Raw genomic sequence first — 25,652 nt, 5'->3', positions numbered from 1 at the left:
TGCTTTTTAAGTTGAATTTACTTTATTTTTTTCTATTTTATTTATTTTCAAGAATAACTAAAAACATTGATTTCCTATATATTATATAAAATTGAAGATATTTTGTGTGTGTTATTGTAATATTAATATCTATTATTTAATTTCAAACATATTGTATAATAAAAAATATATAAAAATAATATTGTATTCATGTTAGTAGAGATGGACAAATAGAAATTTTCTAATAAATTTCCCTAAGAAAATTTCTAGAAAGTTTTTCAGTAATAAATTTCTATAGAATTTCACTTTATTATTATACTATGGAATCTCCATATCTATATATATATTATAATATTATATTAATGATACATAATATATACTACACTACTATATTAATGAGATCTTATTTATAAAATTAATATAATTATCTAATGTTTTTGTAAAGTTTTATTTAAAATTCAATTATATTTTGTAATTAAATGAATTATTTTCTTACTTTGAATATTAATTAAAATATTAATAATAAAATTTAGTTAATATTTATAGTTATAATAAATTGTTTCAAAATTACAAATATCGAGAAAACAAAATTAATAAAATGGGGATTCCATAAACAGAAATTTATTTTAGAAATTTTCCAGAATTTTTTTTTATTATTTTACAAATTTCTCTTTTTTGCCAACTCTCATGTTAGGCACGATATATAAATATATTTTCATTTACTATTATTATAATCCAAAATAAATGTAATGGTAATTGATTTTTAATCAATCATTTTTTTCTATGTAAGCTCTTGTATGTTTGTCGATGTTTTTTCAGGTTTTTATTTACGCTAAAGTTATCAGATATGGGTCGACACCGCATCGGCAGTCAGACTACAAGTGCCACTATATAGTTGACTCTTGAATTGATGGCAATTCTCGTGAGATATTTTTAATAACATTTATTTACATTAAATTCAGATTTTTACACCAATACTATACTATATATAAGATACAATAGGATACAAACACATTATAAAAATGCTTCAATAATCTTTATATTTAACAAATTATTGTATAAACATAGTGTATAACATATATTATCATTTTAAATAATAAATTTAATAAAATATTAGTGATTTAATAAATATTAAAAATAAAACTTTAATAACTTGATATTCTTAAATTTATTTAATAATTTTTTAAGCATAAAAATTTGATATTTTAAATATAGCTAATTTTAAAACTTTGGTGAAATATAAAACGCTTTTTTTATAAATATAAATTTGAGACGATTTGTATGATTTTAAAAGCAAAGTTAAATTACATAAAATAAAAAATGCATGACTTGTTTTGCTCAAAAGTATTACAGTTTAAAGTCTTTAATATTGACGACAACACAAACTTTTAATAAAAAAATACTGATATTTTAAATATATAAATATAAATTCAAAACTAAATATTTATTTATTTAATAATAAAATTCAGAAATTTATAGACTAATAAATTATAAATCAGAACCTCAAAATTATTTAAATAAATATTTAAAATGTGTTATTTACTTATTATGAGATTTTTAACTTAATATTGAAAAATGAAACTTTTTTTTAATTAAATTTAAATATTTTAATTATCATATTATAAATTAATTAATAATATTCTGTATATACAGTAGATTCTGAATTCTCATTAAATATACAGTAATTCTATATTTAGTTTTTTTACATTATTATTCTTACGTAAAATGATACCATACAAACAGTTCAAGATTAAAAAATTGTGTGTATATTTGGCAACATTATACTGTACAATATATATATATACAGTATAGCTACTTATATCTAATATTTATTCAACTTTTTTCAGAAAATATTAAAATCTTTTTTGTTAGTATTGTATATAAATTTAACATTTAATATCAATAGAAAGTTACAAAAATATGGAGAAAAAATTTCTGTTCATATGTTATGCTAACTCTATGATTATGTTTTACGATAACAAAAACGATTTCAATAAATTCAATACACTTTTTCTGTTATTCATATACAATATAAAGTGTATTTTACATAATATTTTTATTTTTTAAAAAAGTTATCTCTTGTATAGAAAGACTGATTGAGCGAAAAAAAATAATCAGAGAAGCATTAGTCATGTCTTGAGTAATATATTTTCACCGAAAAAGTAAGATCAGAGCAAAAAGGCTTTTATGAATAAATGAAAAATAAATGTATTTTATTTTATCATTATTTTTATTATAAATCATAAATCATTTGTCTATTTATTTGGCTTTATTAATAATTTATTTATTTATTATTATTATTATTATTATTATTATTATTGTCATCTATGTAATTATATTGTCTAATACACAACAATATTAACAACATTATAGTATTGTTCAAAAAAAAATTAACAAACATTTTTAAAAATAATTTGTTATTAAAAATTAATGTTTTTATATGTTTTTATATAGTACTGTACTGTGTATATGTATTTATTATGTAAATTAACTATGTTTGAGATTATAAATCACATTATCAATGTTAGTTATCTTTAAAAAATAATAAATTTTATATAAAATAATAAATCGAAATATGTTTTTAAAAAACTATAATAATGAATAAAATGGATTTTTATTCTAAAAAATGCAAATACATTATTGTATCTAAAAATATGTTATTAAAATGAGTTGAAAAAAAACTTTAATATTAAAAGATTTTCTATCAATTTGTTTGACTTTTAAAAAAATAATAATAAAGTTGACTATGCATTGTATTAACAGTAAATATACTTTAATATTAAAATAAAGCAAATGAATATAAAGTTAAAAATAAAAATCTACTTAAAAATTGCTATACTTTTATAGATTTAAAAGTTAAAGTAAACGATAAATGATTTTTACATTAGTTGCTAAATATATTTGAATATTTAGGTGTCATAAAACACACACAAATTCTCTAATTTTATTTTCAAAAAAAACTTGAAATGTTTTGTTTTGTTTTCTGAAATCTATACGAGCCTTATATATCAGTATAATTTTTTTAAAATGGCGGCAAAAATATAAAAAATTTTAAGAATTTTTTTTAAGTATAGATTTGAATAAAGCATCAAAAACAAGGATAAAAATATGCATTAAAATTTTGATATCTACGGGAGCAAAAAGAAAAGTATAAGCGGCAAAAGTATAATTATTTTTATGATTATTTTGTTATACTAAATCATTTGATACCACAAATGAGTAGTTATTTTGTCAAACCGAGTCATTTGATACCCTACATGACTAAAGTTAAGTTTATTTTGTCATACTGAATCATTTGATACCATACATGACAATATTTATATTATGTATATTTGACCAGTTTTTAAATTTTTATATGTTACTATATAGACGCTATAAATATACAAACTAATGGTTTTCACTTCTATTCAAGTTTTTTTTCTGAAAATGCTTTCTAGCATTCTTAACTGGTTTTATTCTAGTTTTAAAACTAAAGATAGTTTTTACTTTTAGACTATGCAAATAAAAAAGTGTTAGTGCTTAAAAAATATAAATTATTTAAATAAATATTTTTAAAGTAATAACTAAAACAATAGTTTTTAAGGAATTTTAAATTCTAATATATTTTATCCAAAATTATTTGATTAATAAAATTATTGAATATTTGACATCTTATCATTATATCAAATAAATAAATAGTTTTTTTATAGATAAGAAACATTTATTGTGATTTTATTTTTTTTAGTTTAATTTATTGTAAAGTCATTTATGATAAATGGTTAAAAAAAACTTTATAATGATAACTATAGTATAGTATTTGATAATAAAATTGTAAATACAATATAAGTTTAATAGATGTAGAAATAGTGCACATGTTTTCTATTAGGAAATCAAATTCTCAGCAAACATTGAGTCCATAAATTTGTTTGGATTTTGGATTAAATTTGATATCATATACTGAATACCAATAAGCGATTGTAATACAAGTTTTTCTAAGAAAAATACCATCACTTTTACATTTGGCTGCCAATCGGATATTCACTACACTATTGGGCATTGTGTTAGCAAATAACAATAAATTCAATGATCATCGGCTCCGGTATTGTTGTGTTGGTTTCAGTAAAACCTTTTTGGACATCAAATGACGAGATTATAATAGAGAAGTACTTGAGTGTATAACAAACCTTTTTTTTTGGTTTACAATTTGACAATTTATTGATTTTATTATAATTCATATACGAATATTTTATGTATTTATTTTTACAATTTTATATACAGTATGTGTGTGTATACTGTATATATGCATGTACTGTGTGTTATTGTATGTATGTATGCATGTACATGTATACATATATATATATATATATATATGTGTGTGTGTGTGTGTGTGTGTGTGTGTGTATGTATGTATGTATGTATGTATGTATGTATGTATGTATGTATGTATGTATGTATGTATGTATGTATGTATGTATGTATGTATGTATGCATGTATGTATGTATGTATGCATGTATGTATGTATGTATGTATGTATGTATGTATGTATGTATGTATGTATGTATGTATGTATGTATGTATGTATGTATGTATGTATGTATGTATGTATGTATGTATGTATGTATGTATGTATGTATGTATGTATGTATGTGTTTAATGTTAAGAATATGCGTTATCTTAAGTTACTATTATATGATATAACATTTGGAGTACATATTTATATGATAATTAACATTAATTAGCGCACAATTACATATTAAGGTAAATAATCAATAATAATTAGATTACAGAATTTACATGGAAAATAGCTTATTAATATTATACAATCATGAAATATACTAATATTATTTCATGATTGCACAATATATCACTAAATATGTTATTTTTTCATTTAAAGTTTCTAATCTAATAGTAAACAAGTTTACTAATAATCAATCCAAAAACTAAAATTAAGTTTTAGTAATTAAGTTAAAATTAAGCAATATTTGTATAAAAAGTTTTATATTTAACAAACATTTGAAACTAATGTGCTCGAAAAATATCAATATTGTACTGTCACTTTTATATCAAAAAAGTAATTAAAATTTTTACCAATTAAACATTTGTATGATTGTATATAAACCATAATAAAATTAATTAATTTTAAAATCAAAATTCAAAACTTTAACCCAAAGTGATCATCTAATTGTTATATTGCCTTAAGGTTTGTCACCAATTGTCACAAAAATATATTACATATTAATAAACAAATGCTGAATATATTTTTAATTTGTTGTAAAAATCACTACAAAGTATTTATAATATTTTTTTTAATCTATATAATTGATTAATAATTTGATACAAAACTATTAAATAAGTTTATCGGTTAATGTAAATGATTTGACAAACACCGACATACTGTACATACAAACAGTGCTAATGACATCTTTTGGTTTATAATACATTGATTGCCTATTAATACAGTACTCTATAATAAAACAAATTAATTTAGTGCTATTACAGTAATATATTTAATAATAATAAATATTGTATTTTTATCATAATATAATTATTGTATAATATATAAATATTTATTTATTCAATAAATTTTAATATTAATAATATAACATTTTGAGCGTAACTATCGTTTATAGTGACCATTAATGGTATGATATTTAAAAATAAATATTATTGTATTGTAAATGATGTCATCATAAGTATGACACACACTGTATATCACAAATGTTTGAATCAAATTGTACTGTAATTATTGTATAGAGAATATTCTGAACGCCAACTGACAGCTAATTTTGGATTTGCAAAATAATAGCGGATTTTGTACGACAGCCGTAATGGCGACCAGTAGTGGCCAACTATTTTATTTTTGTTTCGGCTCTAATCTCTGGTCAAAGCGTATGCATATCAATGTGAAGAGTGCCGTCAAATATGGTAACGGTTTGCTAAAAGACTGGGAGTTCACGTTTGATGGATCGTCCAAACTATGGAAAGGATCGACAGCTAATATCGTACCACAAAAAGATGTATTGAATTAATTAATTATTATCATTAAAGTTTAATAATGACTATTAATAATTTTTATTATAAAATTTCATTTATATTTGAAAACTATGTCATTAGTTTTTTTATCCAAGGTTTTTCTAATACAGTATATTAGTAGATATTAGTATCAGTAGATTACAATTTATTTATTTAATTAAAAAAAACTTCAAATAAGTACATATCACCCAATAGTTGTATTTAAAACTATTATTAATTTTTGAATTATTATTTTCAAAGCAAAATGTTTGGGGAACTGTTTGGACGATCAGTGAAACTGAATTAAACGATTTAGATAAACAAGAAGTCGGTTACCGTAGAATTGAGATACCAGTGCTGGTCAACAACGACAAGACCATCAATTGTTATACTTATATACAGAAAGGCATTTCCAGTAATGACTTTGTATCGGGAACGGGACTCAAAACGCCTAGTCTGTCCTACAAGACTGTCATATTAAACGGCGCTTATGAACAAAATCTGCCGACAGATTACATCCAATTTCTTAAGTCATTCAAAGATAACGGAGTCCTTGATTGCGGTCCACCAGATCTTCAGCTCAAACCATATACTGAATGACAATACAATTATTGCTTTTTTCACAGTAATTAGAAAAACAAAAAACAAAAATATTTTTGATACCAACTTTGATGATTTGTTTAGCTAATTAAATTTTTATTTTTATTTTTTAATAAATAAATTGCATTATTTAAAATTATTATATTATATAAACATTACATAGAATGGATTTTAGAAATTATTATTAATAAATATAATAATAATATTTATTATAAAAATAAGTTAAATTATTATTATTATTTATTATTATTAACTTTGTTATAGATATTATACTTATATGCTTTGAGTGAACTTTTCGGGCGGACTTTCCTGATATCTAGGAGTTGTCTCTTGTTTTGCTTCAATTGACTGGAATTGTCGTTCAATTTCTAGTCTTTTATAAGCAATAATTTGATAACATTTGCATGGCATCTGTCGCTTATCTACCTGTCCATGAAAAGGTAACTGTTTGGGATAGACAGTCACATTTTTATTGACTTTGCTAATATTAGCCACTCTATTAAATTTGTAACTATTATGACGACACGAGTGGACATCGGTTACCAATTGTTTAGCTATGAGAATGGCCGCTAAGTCACAGTTGTCACCGACAGCTAGACTACCATAACTACCGGTTCTGTCTTTATATTCAACGGTTGCCGTAACCAAACATTGTTGAGATTCAAATTGGCTTTCAATTTCTTTCATGACTTGATTTTGTTTGACACCCATTTTCAGGTCAATATCAGTCAAATAATAGTTGACGGCCTGAAATGGTACGCATTCCGGACCCAAATAGGGTAACAGTTCTCTTAGTTCTGACTTTTTGCACGTCTTTTCGAAACCATAATCAGCGAAATATACGCCAAACAAGAAGTTCTTTTGATGACAATTGTCTCGTATGACACCTCTCATCCATTTTTTACCGGAATAATGTTTACTGTCTTCATAGGGATAGCCATAAACGGCCACAAATTGATGGACTTTAAACACTTGATTTCGGTTTGTGTGCCGACCCTTACCGTAGTTACTCTGCAACGTGTCGTCCAATTGGCGAAATCTGTTCGCCTCTTCAGAGTCCAGCTCTTTGACCACATATCTGTTAAATAGTTTTATACCAAGAATTTGCATTTTTATTGTTTGAGGAAATGGCTTGTAATTCATGTTTCAATATTTATTTAAATGACAACAGTTTTTAATGAATAATTTAAATATTAATATTATTTAATTGATATAAATTAATTAAAAATAAATAAAATTAGATTTAATGAATTGACAATAATTATTGAATAGTCCGGTTAAGTAGTCTTTAGCACTGCATATGACACAAGTTTTTCTCAATATTTGCTTTAAATTTAAATTTGTTACTAAAATTTTACTTAAAATAAAGTGTAGAGTATTCAGTACATTATAATAAGTGGAATACAGTGTATACTTTAAAACAAAATTTAAATAATATTATAACAAAAATACAGAAATATTTTTTCTAAGAGTATATAAAACTAATCTTTTTTTTATTAAACTCTATTTCATATTTATTTAAAAATTTTTGAATCATTTTGATTATTACTTAAAAAATATTTAAATTTTAGTTGACATATAAAAATTACTTATGCAGTTATGGAAATTTTCTTATATTTATTTTATTATACACTGTATATATATATATATATATATATATATAGATTAGTGGTGTAATATATAGATTGAGCTGAGTAAGTGCAAGTCCCGTCCTGTCCTGTACATGACCAAGATCCTGTTTTACACTTTTAATAATATACTGTATATATATATAAATGATACATGTTAAAAGTTTAAAATTAGCTATGTTATAATGTCTAGGGCCATATCACGCTGAAAGCACCGGTTCTCGTTCGATCACCGAAGTTAAGCAGCGTCGAGCCCGGTTAGTACTTGGGAGGGAGACCACCTGGGAATACCGGGTGTCCTAGACTTTTTTTGTGTCAATTTTTGTACTTTATTTTGTTTTTTTTTTTTTTGTTGAATTCATATATCCATATAATTTCTATTATCAATTAGATCTAAATTATTAATAATTATAATTTTTCTAATTTAATAATTAAATACTATATGTTAAACCTTGTAATCTACAATATTTATTACATACACATATTAAACAGTATATTAAACTATTTAATTTTTTTTAACACAAGAGTGCACTACAATAATAATTGGTTACTTTTAAAAAAAACAATATTAGTCCCATTTAATATAATACATTTATATATTAGGTATTTGTACTTTAAAAAAAACAATATTAGTCCCATTTAATATAATACAATTTATATTTAGTACATCACTGTATTTGTAAAATTAAAAGGTACTAAAAAATTTTATTTATCAGTGTAGGAAAAATCTGTTGCAAACTACAGTATATTTTTTAATGCATTAAATTCAATGTCAATAATACATGTATATTACAGACTGTATTGTAATAAAACTGAGTGAAGATTATCACCAAAAATATCGACAATTAGATAGACTTTTGTGGAAAATTACTGTAAATTTTTGACATAAATTAATAGCAAACAAAAAAAAGTTGATTCAATTGATTCATACATTTGTTTCCAACAAAAATAGGTTCAACCGATCGGTTCATAAAATCAATCAGTTTTTGAATCCACAGAATATTGCAATCAATTCAACGATTATCCATAAAAATGGTCCGAAAATTCTTTGTCGGCGGAAACTGGAAGATGAATGGAGGAAAAGCACTGAACAATGAAATTATTCAGACATTAGTCAACGGACCACTTGATGACGGAACCGGTCGGTCACTGATAAAACACATGATTTATCATTTCTTGGACATCAATATATAATTTATTTTTTATTATAATTTACAATTTCAGAGGTAGTGGTATCTGTTCCCAGTATTTACTTGTCTGAAGTTAGGCGACAATTGCCCGAAAAGATTGGTGTTTCGGCTCAGAATGCATACAAAGTATCGAAGGGCGCCTTCACCGGTGAGATCAGTCCAGCAATGCTTAAAGATATCGGAATCAATTGGGTTCTATTGGGACACTCAGAGAGACGCAATGTCTTCGGCGAAACTGATGAAGTAATTCACATTTGATTGATTGATATTAATTGTTTGGTTAATATTTTGACCAATAATTTCTTATAATGATTAATGTCTACCATTTATTTATGTCTATTCATTTACCAATGAATTAGTTGATTGCCGATAAAGTTGGTCACGCATTGGATGAAGGCTTAAAAGTAATCGCATGTATCGGTGAACTGTTGGATGAAAGAGAGGCGGGAAAGACAACAGATGTCGTGTTCAGACAAACTAAGGCCATCGCTGGTATGTATAAGTGAAGCACTTATTAATTGGTTATTATATAATACAGTAAATGACTGACAAAATTATTTGTCTAAACTAATAGCCAAAGTAAAAGACTGGAATCAAGTGGTGTTGGCCTACGAGCCCGTGTGGGCCATCGGAACGGGTAAAACGGCATCACCGGCTCAGGCACAAGAAGTTCATCTACAATTGCGCGAATGGCTTAAGACTAATGTATCGCCAGCAGTGGCTGAGTCCACCCGAATCATATACGGCGGTTCGGTAACCGGTGGAAACGCTAAAGAGTTGGCCCAAGAGAAAGATGTCGACGGATTTCTTGTTGGCGGCGCTTCACTGAAGCCAGAGTTCGTCCAAATAGTCAACGCTAAAGTCTAACTATATATATATATATATATATATTTGAATTTAATCAAATCTAACTATGCTTTTCAAACAAATTGTTAATTAGATTTATATAGGATTTTATTGAAATTATTTACAAATACAATAATTTTTTTTAAGAGTAATAATTATTTTTAGGTCTGATATTTAACTTTTAATGGCAATATTATATAATAAATATATCAAAACAATTTTTATTTTATAATAATTGATTTTATTATATAATCGTTATGTTAAGTGAATGTTATGTTTTTTAAAAAATGTATTTATTGAATATATATATAGTTAACTGTTGTGTGGTTTTTAAATTTCATGTTATTGGTTGTAAGGGATAGCAATTATTATGATTTATAATAATAAAAAAAAATAATTTTTTCTTCTACTTTTGTGTACGTGTTTTACATATTTATTGAATTATTAATTTAGGAAAATACTGATTTTTTTAAAACAAAAAATTCAATTTATTTATCAAGGTCTTCATTACGATGAGAAAATTTTATATACGTATATACAGTAAATTACATACAGTATATTGAAAGCACATGTAGTTAACAAAAAAAGTGACGGTAGAAATGCCAATGTTTGTCTCGTCAGTTATTAAAAACATTTTTTTCGCAATTTTTTTTTTAATTACCAGTTAAGCGAATTACATATTAATAAGTTATAAAATATTAAATTTTTCTAGTTTTTTGATTAAAAATGTAAATAATTTATTTCGATTCCAAACCATTTGAGCGATAATTAAATACAATATTTATTTTGTTGTAACTTTTCAGACAAAATAATTATTTTTTATTTCGAGACTTTTTTTTAAAAAAAAAAGTTTATACATTTTAGATGACATAATTTGATAATTTTATAGTAAATCTGATTTTGTTTTCTGTATAATTTTGTTTTATATAAATATAATTATATTATATTGTGATTGCATAATACAAATGTAAGTAACAGTAATAATAATATATGAATAAAGAATTTCATCAGAATTTTCATTAAATATGAATAATAATAAAAACCACAGAATCTAAAGCCATATCCTTATAGAGAATGCCATTGAATGTCAAACAACACATAATAATCAGTGAATTGACTTTTATATTGAATTCAGACAACAATGTAAAAGTCAATTCACTGATGAAAATAAAACTCATCTATAAATAGCATATATTTTCAAAACTAATCGATAATCAAAATCCTAACCACAAGTGTGTTGTGTCACTGAAAAAAAATCACTTGTATTTCAATCTGTTTTTCATTTTATTACTTATAATTAGTGTATTGATTAATAATTTTTTATACTCTATTAAATAGTTGTTATAATAGTTGCTAAAAAAAGTCAAATAGTTGTTAAAATAGTTATTTAAAATGTATTAAATAGTTGTATATAGTTGCCAAAAAAGCCAAATAGTTATTGAAATAGTTATTTATTTTCTTATAAATATTTCAACTGATATATAATTCACATGTTTTCAGCATATTTACAAAAATGATCTAAAAATAAACTAATTATTTCTATTGTTAAAAAATTAATATGAGTTAATAACAGTTTACACATTTTATATAATTTATATAACTATTACTTTTTGTTTTTACATATATTTGTGCAATATTTTACAATTTAATGCTTATATTTTTCAAAATCAATAAAATAATTATTTATAAGTTTTTATAGTTTCTAACCCAACAAATAGTTATTTATAGTTATAATAAAATTTCGGAAATAGCGTCCACTGGTCAACTTCGGTGGACATACTAAGTCCCAGTTATAAGCGTTGAACCGACAAAATAATTTTTTTTTAGTTGGAAATCAAGACACTACTTATAATAAACGGGAAAATCAATGCTCACTGACTAAAACTGCTGAGACCTCTATATCTCTATATGTTATGGCATTTCCAGTGGCAAAACATATGTCAATATATAGAGTATAATACAGTAAACATTGAATATCAATGAAAACTCAAAATTTTGTTTTTATATATAATTTTTAAATTCAATACATTTATTAAAAAAAAACATTTTTAAAAATTTAATTATTTTAATTAACATCTACTGTATATTGTGTCACTAATTGTTGTTAATGTCATTAATCAATGATTTCACAACAATTTTCCATAGTTAACAAACAATGACTAAAAAAATTTTTTTTATTGGTGAATGTGCTTGCTAATATATATACTAATATATATAAAAAACATACATCATCATTTTTATCAATCATAATTTATATATACATAGGATATATAAATTTTAATACAATCAATACATGTAATATTTATTACTATTATTATTATTATCATCATCATTTATATTTATTATACATAAATGTGAGTGTTATTTATTTATTTAATTAAAAACAATTTACAATCATTATAATTAATTAACATTAAAAACAATATACGATAATTTATCATGCTAGTTTATTACATATATCATTATATCATATATTGTTTTGTTAATATATGTTTTTTAAATAAATTTATTGGTACCATTTAAATGAGTTGGCTAAAATAATAATAATAATAATAAATTAGATAAAATAGATAAGAATTWTATATATATATATATATATATATATATACCTAAAAATATAACTAAACTATGATATACTAATGTATTACATGTTATTTAGTTATCATATATTGTAATAAATTTTAATTATATTTTCTTTAATATAAATTTATTTTTAAATATTTGAACAATACTTATATATATATATATTGCTTTTAGACCCCCTACTAAATGATGCCATCCCCTCTTTTTTCTATCAAACTTTGAAATTAAATAAATGATAAACATTATAAATGTTACTATTAATAATAATAATAATAAAGTTGTTATCAAAATTTTTAGGTGAATATTCTGTATAATATAAAATTCAAAAGTTCTTCAAATATATACTCTAAAGTATATAAAAAGACTATTAATTACATACAATATACAGTTTACCGTATATACAGTAGTATATAAAACAACTTTTATGTGATATCATAATTGAGTATAATTTTTATATTAAAATAACTACCTTAGAATAATAAAAAAAAGTAATGTATATTCAAATAATAATGTTTATTGAGAGCCACTTATACAATAGTATATAAAATAATATTATATTCAAAGAGTGCATACAATATAATAATTAATGAAATTATAAAAAGAAATTGACGTTTAATTTGATGATAAAGTAAATAATAAATAAAAATTTTGTGCTTTTATTAGGCCTTTGTTGGTGACAATCATTTCTGAAGTTTCTAAAAAAGATAATTGAATGACAAATAAAAGTCGATTACATTTAATGAATGTCTGCTTTTTATATATTATAAGCTAATACAAGAAGTTGTCCATCAATTGTCTCATTGAAAGCAGTGGGCGTTTAGGCAAACCATAAGCAAAGTCACAGTCACAGCCAACCAAACCATTCACTGCTAACATAAAAAACCTGATATTATTTAATCAAATTTATTATACATTTATATTATTTGATATTATTTCAAATTAATGGCTTAACTGGCATTGGAAACGGCTTATGGATTGCAATATTTGGACACTACTCTCATCATTAACAGACAGTTTAATTCCTAACATAAGGTGAGAGTCATTTAACTCTATATAACTTTTTTCTTATATCTATTTATTCATATTTAATATATACATACAAAACATGATTTATGAATGCCATTGACTTACCATTAATTCATTACTTTATTATATATATATTATTTGTATGTCTTATTCTTTGAAACACAAATTACTTATTAAGTGACGAATGATTTACTTTTGTGACCAACTTTTTCTGTTTTTTATTCTTCCTTTTGCTTGTTTTTTGTATGACTTTTAATATAAGATCTATATTTATATTCATTACATAATAATATAGTTTTAAATTCATTCAAGACATGCAAACATAAGAGGCTTGTTTTCCATTTAATTTTCTATATTATATATATTATATTACTGTATTACGAAGTGTAACCTTAAAATTAAGTTTTCCTTTAAACTCTATCTTAAATTAGATTTATGGTAATAGTTTAAAAATCGACGTTTCCCTTGTGTGTGTGTGTGTGTGTGTGTGTGCATATGTCTGTGTGTATATGTCTGTGTGTATGTGTGTGTGTGTGTGTGTGTGTATTTGTGTCTGTGTGTGTATGTCTATGTGTGTGTATATCTGTGTGTGTATGTCTGTTTGTGTGTTGCCTCCCCTTCCTATCCCACCCTTACCTTTGCCTCCTCCATACAACTCCCGCACAAGAATTACAAATATATATACTGTATATAATTGTTTTTAGTTTTTTTTGCTAAAATGTATAAAAATTATTCAAACATTTGCTTTTGTTTTTACAACACTTATTATATTTACTACAAGTTTTACATTTGGTAAGACAATAATTGAATGCTTATAATAAATAATACCATAAAAGTCTTATGTTTTATGTAAAAAATAAAATAAAAATAACATATATATTCAACTTTTTTTGTTGTATCCCAAAACTTGTTGATTCATTTAAGGAAATTACTTATCGATGATATGTTAAATAAATTTCATAAAAATATTCTTTTTTTTTGTTCAAAAAAAACTAATCAACAAAAATAAACTTTTATTATTTTATAATTTATCAATATTTTAAAGTAATTAACGTAATATTTTTTTGTGGGTCTACTAATTAAAATTGTTTTGTAAATAAAGCACACATGACTTGTTAGTAAATATTTATATTAACATTTTTGATAAATCAAGTCCTTGTGTTTGACCCCTTTTGATCTCAACATTTCAAGTATTATCAATAACTTTGATCTCACTTTCATGCCATTAATTACCAATTATTGGTAATATATTTCATTGAAATACTCGGCACAAGTATTGAAAGCATTTCTCCGATTGTTTTTTCTGGATATTTGCCAAAATTTACTGTATATGTAGTGTTAAATTTAAGTGTTTATGAAATTTAATTAATCAAACACACAATATTGAGTATATCTACTTAAATATTAAATAACAATTTTGTTTTAAAATAAAAATATATTTAATATATTCTTGTCTTCACAATATTATCAAATATTACTGAAAACACATAATAAGTAATTTGAGTTTTTATATATACAAAAACTACTTTTATTTCCAAATAAAGCGATTCTTTAATTAATTTGCATTTAAATTATTTTATTACCGGTTAATAATAATAATTATTATTATGATGATATGACATTAATTTTTTTACGTTGATTTCAATGCTATGTACAGTATTTATAATATAACTGTTACAGTACTATCACTGTTAATAAATACAATTTTCATCAATTATTTTAGTGACAAATACCATAAATCTTGTCATTTTTAAGTTACTATTTTTGTTTTGTTTTGAAAAATTCACTTTCAAAGCATATTGTATAAGTATGGTATCATATGAATAGTTTTCAAAAATAGATGTATTACTAATTAATAATTTTATTAAAATTTTAAATATACTTTATATATATATATATTTAATTGAATGAATTAAAAAACATGTTTTTCATTTATTTTTTGTTACATTCCTCATGAATACCCAAGCGTTAAAAAAACATGAATTTAAATAATTTTTTTTATTATTTTTTATTGTAATACAATTAATAAGCATAAAATTTTCAACAACAAAAAATAAAGTTTTTTCTATTGATTCCCAATGTTATCTGTATATATAATTCAAAGGTTTCACTGATATCATACAAAAAAAAAATAATAGTTTAAAGGACATGAATATACACATAGAGTATCTGTTTTTTTTAAACTTTTAAATAATTACTACCAGTACTGTCTGATAAAATAAAATTCATTAGTATTATTGTTATTATAAAAATCATGTTTTTTTGATAACATAGAATGCAATAATAATTTTTGTTGATATGTTTATATAAAACATAACAAAAAATATTTATATATTAATGTTACTACTATTATATCATTGTTGGCGATAATCCGTTGCACACATAGATAGAAATGTGTGTTTGTTTTGATGATATGTTTATATTTTTGTAGATCATATCATATGATTCATATACATTAAATAATAAAATAGTTTATACAGTAGACAAACCAATGACAAAAATGTGTCATAAATTAGATCCACTTTAATGTAATAGACGTTTTGGCTGACTATTTCATACACATGTTGTTTGTCTAATCTTTTGTTTTTTTAAATTTATTATTGTTGAATACAATTAAATAAAGTATTATTTCAAAATATTCAGAATATTTGTATTTTGCGCCCATTTATTGCACATTAATATAATATGTTATCATAAAATGTTTGCTTTTTTTATTTCTCCCCAATTCTTGCTGTGTATGTCTGTGTCTTTAAACAAGAACTTTGATCTGATATCTGAAGGCATATATTTGTCTGTACGTATAGAGAGAGAGAGAGAGAGAGAGAGAGAGAGAGAGAGAGAGAGAGAGAGAGAGAGAGAGAGAGAGAGAGAGAGAGAAGTTACATAATATTAGCATTTGATTTAACTGCTGCTAAAAACATATAAATAAAAAAAAAGGAGAGGAAAGTATACTAAAACGTGTTGAGTAAAGAAAATAATGTATGTGTTTTAGGTACTAGACTTACCAGTATTACACTAACACATAAGCTAACAGTGCTTTAGAGGAATCGGATCTCTCCTTATTTTAAGGTCTCATGACTTTTATGTTTGAGAGAATATATAGTATATTATCATTAGATTATTGTACTGTACTATACTTCACTGTTTTTTGCATAAGTATGGTATTCAATGATTTTTACTGATTTCTTATTTCATAATTATTTTATTGATAATCCATGCGATTTGTGTACCAAAAAAAAACCGTGAGTTTTGCTTTCATTATCTAAAACTATTATTTAAGGTTTTCTGTTTTTGCAATTTTGCTTAAATACTGTATTATTATTAACAATAATATTCTTAAATTAGATATTATTTTCTTACAGCCTAAACAGTAATATGAGCAGAAAATGCTATAATTGCTATATACTGTATATATATACTGTATAATCATAAGTACAGTATATATTTAGTAATACATGCTATAAGTGTAACAATTTTTATGGCTTATGTAATATTTACAGAATTTTTGCATATTATTAGTATTATTCTGAGAAACTTATAATGTTACAGTTTAATTAAGTTTTATTATATTTTGTTGTTAATTTAATATTTGCTTTTTTTTGTTGTGTCATTTTTGCTAATTAAACCATAAATTCTTTAACTTATTAGTACTTATTTTTTTAAAAATTATTAATATTCTAATAATAAAAATCCTATTAATATGATATATAACTATTCTGACTTTAATTTTAACTTAATAAGGTAATAGATAATTATTAAATTAAGTATATTTTTTATATATACATATATATCTGGTTTTTGTATATTAATAATCTCAATATCATTCACTAATTTATTTTATTGTTTTTTTTGTTATTTCAATATAATTTCAAATTAGTTCCAATAATACATGAGTCACATGTTTGCCATGAATTTTGTGTAATCATTGTCTAGTACTGTATAATAACAACTCTTTTATAAATTTATTATATTTCATCTTTTACTTTGTTTTATATTGGATATCGTGATAGAAAAAAGATACAGGTATATGTCTAAATTAATATATATATATATATTACATTTTAGTTTAAGTTATAAAATATTATTATTGTTTAAATTTTCAATAAATTATAAAATTATTATTTTATTTTGTATCTCATCTCTAATTACAATATTTGCTTGTATTCTGTAAAAAAATACTTGTATTGTTTATGAATTAAACGGTATATTTATATTGATATTGTTAATGAGATATTTGTTTTCATAATCAAATAATAATAATAATTTAGCTAATAATTTATTTACAAGATTTATTTGACTCTGAAAATAGCTTTACTTTATTTTCCTAATTAATTTATGGCCTCAAAAACGTTATGTGGCACTAACTTACTGTAAATGCAAAACAGTTTCCATGCATTTTATTAAATATCAATTTTATGTTATGATATTATTTTTGTTTATAGTTGTATTAATATTTGATTTTTTTTTCTTGAAACAACCAATTAATTGGTAAAACTGTGTCATATATGTTGAACAAAGTAATCAGTAATTTGTTATCTATTATTATAATCATATCATATATTAAACAAGAGAGACAACAACAACAAAATACTACTACACTTTATATAGACAGTTATAATAATAATAATAATAATAATAAGAGATTTAAATTTAACATTAACTATATTTATTATATTAACAATATATACTGTATATAATTTATATAATTTATATTATAAAATATGATAATATCTTTTTTGTGAGAAAATAAATTGTTTTAGATTTTTTGGTAAACATTTTTCCTATTGTTATATATTTTATCAAATAATTAACTAATTATTATTTATTGTGTGCACTATTATTACATGGATGTCCTCTAAATTTTAATTAAATTATCCACCATATAATGCTTTTAGCACTAATTTAATTATTTATTAGCTTTAATTGTGAATTATTTTTAATTATTATTTGATATTTAAAGGCCTTTTTCTATTATTCTTCATAGAATTTTTGGTAAAATTTTTAATTATAATTAAATTTTATTTTTATTCTTTTTGTCATAAAAAAGATTAAATGATATAATATTACTTTTTTGTATAAATTTGAGTTTGTATTTAAATTTAAATTAAAAAATTATAATTTTATTTCTTATTAGGAAACGACTGAATTTTCTTATTTATTTTGTCGTATTTAATGTGTTTTTCTCTTATTTTATCATCAAATTTATGGCACAGTTTTTTATTTGTTTATTAAAGTACCAGAATTGGTATAAAATGTTGTTATCTCTATCTTTTTTTCATGAAATATATGATTGATTTGTTTGATGTCTTTCTATCTAATCAATCGATTATTTGATTTAAAAGTAACAATCAGTTTGCTATTTAGCATACATTTGTAAAAAACTATATGTATATCAATTTGTTTGTTAGTTTTCTAGGCTACCCTTTTAGCTAATATGTATTTTTATTTATTTTTTATTTATACAGTTAAATAAATTTTAATTTTTTATTAATTTAATATTAAATAATAATTATTATTTTTGTTTATCTTTTTTAATAGATATTTTTCCACAATATTTGTGTTCATTTGATATCGAAATTTAGTATTCAACGGATATTAATAATATCATTGAAGATATCACCTGATTATTGAACTCAAAATTATCTATACATTAAACTCTGGATTATTTTGCCAATTGATAGACACCATTAAATTATATATATATTTATTGAAAACACAACAAAAAAAAATCTGGTAATCGATGCCATCATTGCTTTACTTTATTAAAGCCCTATTGAGGCGAAAACACATCGAACAGAACTCTCTGACCCAAACCAGACTCGATCGATGTCTTTCCACACTTGATCTGACGGCTCTCGGTATATATATTTTAATAATTGTTTTTAATTGACACACAATTATAACATTTCAAAATTGTTTATTATTATTATTATTATTAGGCATCGGCAGTACACTAGGACTTGGCATATATGTATTGGCCGGTGAGGTGGCCTCGAGAACTGCCGGACCCGCAGTTACTCTAAGTTTCTTTGTTGGTAAGCGACTGACAGTAATGTCTGTCTAATATTAAAAAATCAATTGCTTTGACACAAATATTTGAGTTAAACCATATACCATATAAACTTATTATGAGCTGACAATTGATTTCGTCAATTAAAATAGTTATCGTATTTTTCCACATTTTTTTTATTATTTGCTTATTTAATTACTATGTAGCCTTTAATTGATAAAGTAATTTATTGTTTATATTAAAAATACACTTATATTTTGTACACATATATTGTCACATTTTATCTTAAATCACATTTACCATTGACTTCGCCAACAGAATTGATTACAACAACAAAAATATTTTGACGTTATTTGACTTATTGTTTGTTGACTTTTATAGAAATATTTTAAAAATAAAATAAGACAATTTTTTTTGATAAAATATTTGTTTAGTACAAAAACTGATTACCGGTAATTGATTTAAAAATATTTTTTTAATCAGCTGCTGTCGCTTCAGTATTTGCCGGACTATGTTATGCAGAATTTGGAGCCCGAGTACCGAAAGCCGGGTCGGCCTATGTCTACTCATATGTTACCGTTGGTATGATTACTGATAAATATATTTATATATATATTATGAACGACTGAAATTTAAAATCTAATTTATCCACAAATATAGGAGAGTTAATGGCATTTATTATTGGCTGGAATCTAGTTCTTGAATATGTTATCGGTATTTAACATACTATACTGAATGTAATGTTTTAACTGATTTAAAACTTATAGTTTTTTTCCGTTTGTATAATAATATCAGGTACGGCATCAGTTGCCCGAGGATATAGTCTTTACATCGACGCACTGGTCAATGGAACCATTCAAAAGCATTTCAGAGAATGGATGCCAATGGATGTCAACGGATTGTCTGCATATCCAGATTTTCTTGCGTTTGGTATAACTTTACTTTTGACAGGTATTATAAACAATGGATGACAATAATTGTATAAATTTTATTTTTATTTTTTGGTTAAATTATATCTTAATTTGATTTTTTTGTGTGTATATAAAAAAGTGATGCTTTCGGTCGGTGTCAAAGAGTCGACTCGTTTTAATTCAATTTTTACATTCTTGAACCTATTGGTCGTACTGTTCATTGTCATCGCCGGCTCTTTTAAGGCAAGCGTAAGCAATTGGACAATTCCCGAGAAAGACATACCAGAAGGGTTGGCATCAATTAAAAAATAAAATGTATAATATTACTAATAATGTTGTTTTACTAATTGATTTAATTAGATATAACGGAGGCTCCGGTGGTTTTCTACCGTTTGGCTTCTCAGGCATGATGGCCGGTGCCGCCACATGTTTCTATGGTATTTGTTTGTTATGAATTTGATTGAGCTTTGAGGTTGACATACCTTTATCTCGTACCGGTAATTAGGTTTTATCGGTTTTGATGTGATCGCCACCACTGGAGAGGAGGCACGAAACCCGCAGCGATCAATTCCAATAGGAATTGTGATATCACTTTTGTTTGTCTTTTTGGCCTATTTTGGTGTGTCCGCAGTCCAGACCCTAATGATGCCATATTACTTGCAAACTGAAGATCTTACCGCTGGAGCACCGCTTCCTTATGTATTTGAACATGCTGGATGGCCAGTGGCCAAATGGATTATATCGATTGGTGCATTGACCGGACTGTCCACTAGTTTACTCGGAGCTATGTTTCCATTGCCGCGAGTTCTCTATTCAATGGCCAGCGATGGTGTTATCTTCAGATGGTTGGCTACAGTTCATCCAAAATTTAAGACTCCACTTCTCGCAACTTTCCTATCGGGTCTATTGGCCGGTGGAATGGCTGCTATGTTTGATGTCAAAGAGTTGGCTGATATGATGTCCATTGGTATTAATATTTTAATTATAATATATATTAATAATGAATTTAATTTTTAAAATAATTATATCTATATATTTTTAGGAACATTATTAGCTTATACATTGGTCGCCATATCTGTACTTATATTGAGGTATAAATTATATACAATATATTTATGTGAAAGAATTATTTGTGGAAAAGATTAACAAACATTTTATGTTTATTTTAATTTCTAAACTAATTATAATTGTATTAATGTTTATATATATATATATATATATCGTCCAAACTCTGATGTCTGACAATGTTTTTTGTTTGGATTGTTGTCCAAACAGATATAGATATAATGCAAATAAAATCGGTTTGTCTGATTCAGACGATATGGCCGGTGATGTTCATGAGGTAACACCACTTAAAGACAGTGTTGATAACGAGTGAGTTGTCTTTACAATCTGTTTATTATATTTCTTTTCATTTTGTTTTACTAACAAAATATCGTTCATTTATATCGTTTAAAAAAATGTTTTATAATTTGATATTAACTTTTACTTTTATTTTGTTAATTATTTATTATTTCTATTGGTATTTATCATTATTTGCACATTAAGTTATAAATAAAAATTTTAATATTAATTATCAAATGAAAAAATTTTAGGTACAAAGAGGATCGATTACAGCCGTTCCCAACATCGCCCGGTTCTGATAATTCAGTAAACACTAACCAATTTGTCGGCAGTTCTAACGATTCCAACGACAACAGAGTTTTCAGTTATAAAGACATATTGCGACAGACCTTTAATGTCGATCGACTAACATCTCCGACACCACTCTCATCCTTGACTTCAGTTATACTTATTATCAGTTCGTGTATGTAATCGTTAAAAAATATTTAATTAAATTTATAAATCAACTAAATATGTTTCACTTTATCTACTATTATTGCAGGTATTGTTTTAATTATATTGGATTCTCTATTGGTTGCACTGGAAGACCGTTTAGCCGACAGAGAGACAACAGCTATAGTTGTTGTTTCCGTTATGTTTGCATTACTGATCGTCAACATCGCAGCCTTAGGCACTCAGCCATCGTCGGCCAAAAGGATATCATTTCAGGTATTATTTTTTGTGTTTAATTTTTGCTGAAAATGATTTATAAATTAAGTTTTAAAAATTCAAATTTATAAAATTATGTTTATTAATTTTTTAGGTCCCATTAGTTCCATGGATTCCTTTCTTGAGGTAATTAACTGTCAATTCATAAGCAAATAATTAAAATTGCTAAAAAATAAAATAAATAATTATTACGGGGTTTTCTCAATATATTTCTAGTGTGTTTGTAAACTTTTATTTGATGCTCAAATTGTCACGGATGACCTGGATCAGATTTGCTGTTTGGATGTTTATTGGTAGGCATAACATTACATATAATAATACCAGTATATATATATATGTTATTGTTTTTTGATTTTATTTTATTATACACTTTTACTATCTTTTTTCTTTTCTCGTATATTTTTTATTATCATTTTTATTTATTATTTACTTTTACAACTTTCTGTTTTCACTAAAAAATTGTTTTTTTTTGTTTGACTTAAACTATTTGGTTATAAGATTGGACTAAACTATTGGACTATACTATACTATTATATATATATCTATAACTTTCTCTATACATTTCCCAAATAGGGCTAAGCATTTATTTTCTGTACGGCCTGTGGAACAGCAATGAAAGGGAAAGGGATGAGAAAAAAAAATGTCAGCCGAATGTCAAATATGAGACTAAAGACAATACTGAGTTGTGTGCCATAAAAGACTAGTCATATATTCACTTAATTTTAATACTGTATTTGACACAAATATATAAATATATATTACTTTATATTTGTATATATATTATGTTAAATCAAACATCCGGTGATTTTTATGAACAAAATTTTATCCTTTTTCTAATGAAACGGTGCGACAAAATTATATGTAATTTAAATACATATAATTGGTGGTCATTTTATTATTTAAATAAAACACACAGACATTTGACGACATATTATCATTTTTAATTGAAAATTACAACTTTTAATGTCATCGTAATATTGAAATTCAAATTAAAATAACAGATTATGACATAAACTATGTATATATGTGTTTATATACTGTAGCATTTTTGTATTTTGTATAACATATACATATAAAGCATTTTAAATACAACAAAAATTATGAGACAAATATCAATTATTTAAAATAAAAGTTGTGATTATATTTTGTTATATCAGAAAATACACCCATTGTATTATATAAAAGTCACAATACATTTGTTAGATAAAAAAAATATATATATATATGTTATATTATTTTAACAGTCAATTGCTTTTGCTTTTATTACAATTAATTTAAGATATTTGTTGAAAATTTTATGTATATTTTATATTTAAAGTAGTTTTATTTGTTTGTTTTTGTTATATAATTGATTTTATGAGATGATCTGAAATATTATTAATATTTATAAAATATTATTAATGTGTTGTTAGAGAGAAAGAGAGATTACTTTCCAGAGATTTTTGGTTCAATAGATTATTATAATTATTATAATATTTAATGCATTGTTTGTACAAAAGCTAAATATATTATACCATAAAATATTATATTGAATGTATTTATAGTATAAAGTTTATACACAAATACATTATATATACAGTATATATTATATTATATATTATACTGTGTATATACAAATTTATGTTGTATAAAAATTATGAGATAATGTTGAATATACACTAAAGATATTACAATACTTTAATTGTATTAATTTGACTTAACATTTACATTTAAATTTAATTGATTTTTTACTAAATTTATTTGTTATTTACTTATATTTAAATATTGTATTTACAATATTGATTTTGTTGTTTAATCGATTTGTTAATTTTTTCCATTTTATTACTTTTTATACTATTTTTAATTATAAACGGCTGTCTAATTGACTATTAAATCTGTTTTTTAAACAACTAATAGATTTCCAATTTTCTTATTAATGAAGTTTTTGATGTAATGTTTTTATTTCTCATATAAACTTGTTTTAAAATAAAATAAAAATAAATAAAAATACTATTAAAATTATAAATGACTTGATTTTTGTTTTGTTTTTTTATTTGCATATTTTTATAATAGGGTTTATAATATACTTTTCTTATGGTATAAATGAAAGCACCGGCTATTTATCAGACGAGGAACGGCAACGTAGAGAAGCCAATGATGGAGAAGCTATCGATGAAAATGCTATTATTGTCACTGAAGACAATCAGACAATCAATTCAAACGAAGATGAAATTGAACCTCTTTTGACATGACTTTGAAATATTTTAGTAGTTATTTCTAATTAACGCGCTGACAACAAACGTGTGCCATCGGCACAAATCGATGTTTTCCTTTGGTGACAAAACAGTGCCATCGGCACAGAGCCAATTGACCAATCAAAATGAATCGAACAAAAAATTAAATATTATTGAATTTTAATTTTATCTATAAGTTATTAAAAATTTAAGTTATGTATGTCTTATAATAAGTGACGCTAACATATAGTGGCTTTTTATCGTCTAAAGATAAAAATAGCTGAAGATAGTGATAATTAAATTCAATTATCATCTAATGGTAAAAATAGCTGAAGATAGTGATAATTAGATCCAATAATCATCTAAGGGTAAAAATAGCTGAAGATAGTGATAATTAAATTAAATTATCATCTAATGGTAAAAATAGCTGAAGATAGTGATAATTAGCTCCAATAATCATCTAATGGTAAAAATAGCTGAAGATAGTGATAATTAGATCCAATAATCATCTAATGGTAAAAATAGCTGAACATAGTGATAATTAAATTCAATAATCATCTAAGGGTAAAAATAGCTGAAGATAGTGATAATTAAATTCAATTATCATCTAATGGTAAAAATA

The 25,652-nt window shown here is 23.8% G+C and overlaps 3 protein-coding genes and 1 non-coding gene across 6 annotated transcripts; all 4 read left to right on the top strand.

The window, feature by feature from the left end:
* Window positions 1–5,547: 5,547 nt before the first annotated feature.
* Window positions 5,548–6,633, top strand: LOC128962556 (gamma-glutamylcyclotransferase-like). The gene is made up of 3 exons (XM_054308939.1): window positions 5,548–5,601; window positions 5,714–5,976; window positions 6,233–6,633. The coding sequence occupies exons 2-3, from the start codon at window positions 5,788–5,790 to the stop codon at window positions 6,569–6,571; spliced, it is 528 nt and encodes a 175-aa protein (XP_054164914.1). The 5' UTR covers window positions 5,548–5,601; window positions 5,714–5,787; the 3' UTR covers window positions 6,572–6,633.
* A 1,753-nt stretch (window positions 6,634–8,386) lies between these two features.
* LOC128963027 (5S ribosomal RNA) lies at window positions 8,387–8,505 on the top strand. The gene has a single exon (XR_008484649.1). It is a non-coding gene; the product is annotated as a 5S ribosomal RNA (ribosomal RNA).
* Window positions 8,506–8,948: 443 nt separating this feature from the next.
* Window positions 8,949–10,307, top strand: LOC128962554 (triosephosphate isomerase-like). 2 transcript variants are annotated; one of them, XM_054308935.1, is made up of 5 exons: window positions 8,949–9,071; window positions 9,152–9,340; window positions 9,424–9,632; window positions 9,749–9,881; window positions 9,964–10,307. In XM_054308935.1, exons 2-5 carry the CDS (start codon window positions 9,232–9,234, stop codon window positions 10,254–10,256), a joined length of 744 nt encoding a protein of 247 aa, XP_054164910.1. In that variant the 5' UTR covers window positions 8,949–9,071; window positions 9,152–9,231; the 3' UTR covers window positions 10,257–10,307. The 2 variants fall into 2 exon arrangements, with proteins under 2 accessions (XP_054164910.1, XP_054164911.1); XM_054308936.1 differs by having other exon boundaries at window positions 8,949–9,340.
* Window positions 10,308–13,514: 3,207 nt separating this feature from the next.
* LOC128962550 (high affinity cationic amino acid transporter 1-like) lies at window positions 13,515–25,170 on the top strand. 2 transcript variants are annotated; one of them, XM_054308929.1, is made up of 16 exons: window positions 13,515–13,850; window positions 19,383–19,702; window positions 19,784–19,879; window positions 20,338–20,436; window positions 20,515–20,568; window positions 20,650–20,805; window positions 20,905–21,055; window positions 21,126–21,202; window positions 21,271–21,732; window positions 21,808–21,856; window positions 22,041–22,139; window positions 22,361–22,572; window positions 22,651–22,817; window positions 22,912–22,943; window positions 23,034–23,110; window positions 24,870–25,170. In XM_054308929.1, the coding sequence occupies exons 2-16, from the start codon at window positions 19,585–19,587 to the stop codon at window positions 25,046–25,048; spliced, it is 2,028 nt and encodes a 675-aa protein (XP_054164904.1). In that variant the 5' UTR covers window positions 13,515–13,850; window positions 19,383–19,584; the 3' UTR covers window positions 25,049–25,170. The 2 variants fall into 2 exon arrangements, with proteins under 2 accessions (XP_054164904.1, XP_054164905.1); XM_054308930.1 differs by lacking the exon at window positions 24,870–25,170 and adding an exon at window positions 23,391–23,609 and having other exon boundaries at window positions 13,517–13,850.
* The last annotated feature ends 482 nt before the right edge of the window (window positions 25,171–25,652 follow it).

The sequence above is a fragment of the Oppia nitens genome, unplaced genomic scaffold (genome assembly GCF_028296485.1).
Source record: "Oppia nitens isolate AA-2021 unplaced genomic scaffold, nextdenovo-longstitch-racon4-pilon3 scaffold6_pilon_pilon_pilon, whole genome shotgun sequence".
Taxonomy (NCBI): domain Eukaryota; kingdom Metazoa; phylum Arthropoda; class Arachnida; order Sarcoptiformes; family Oppiidae; genus Oppia; species Oppia nitens.
Note: the sequence above shows the minus strand (reverse complement) of the source record. Positions and strands in the feature narration are given on the sequence as shown.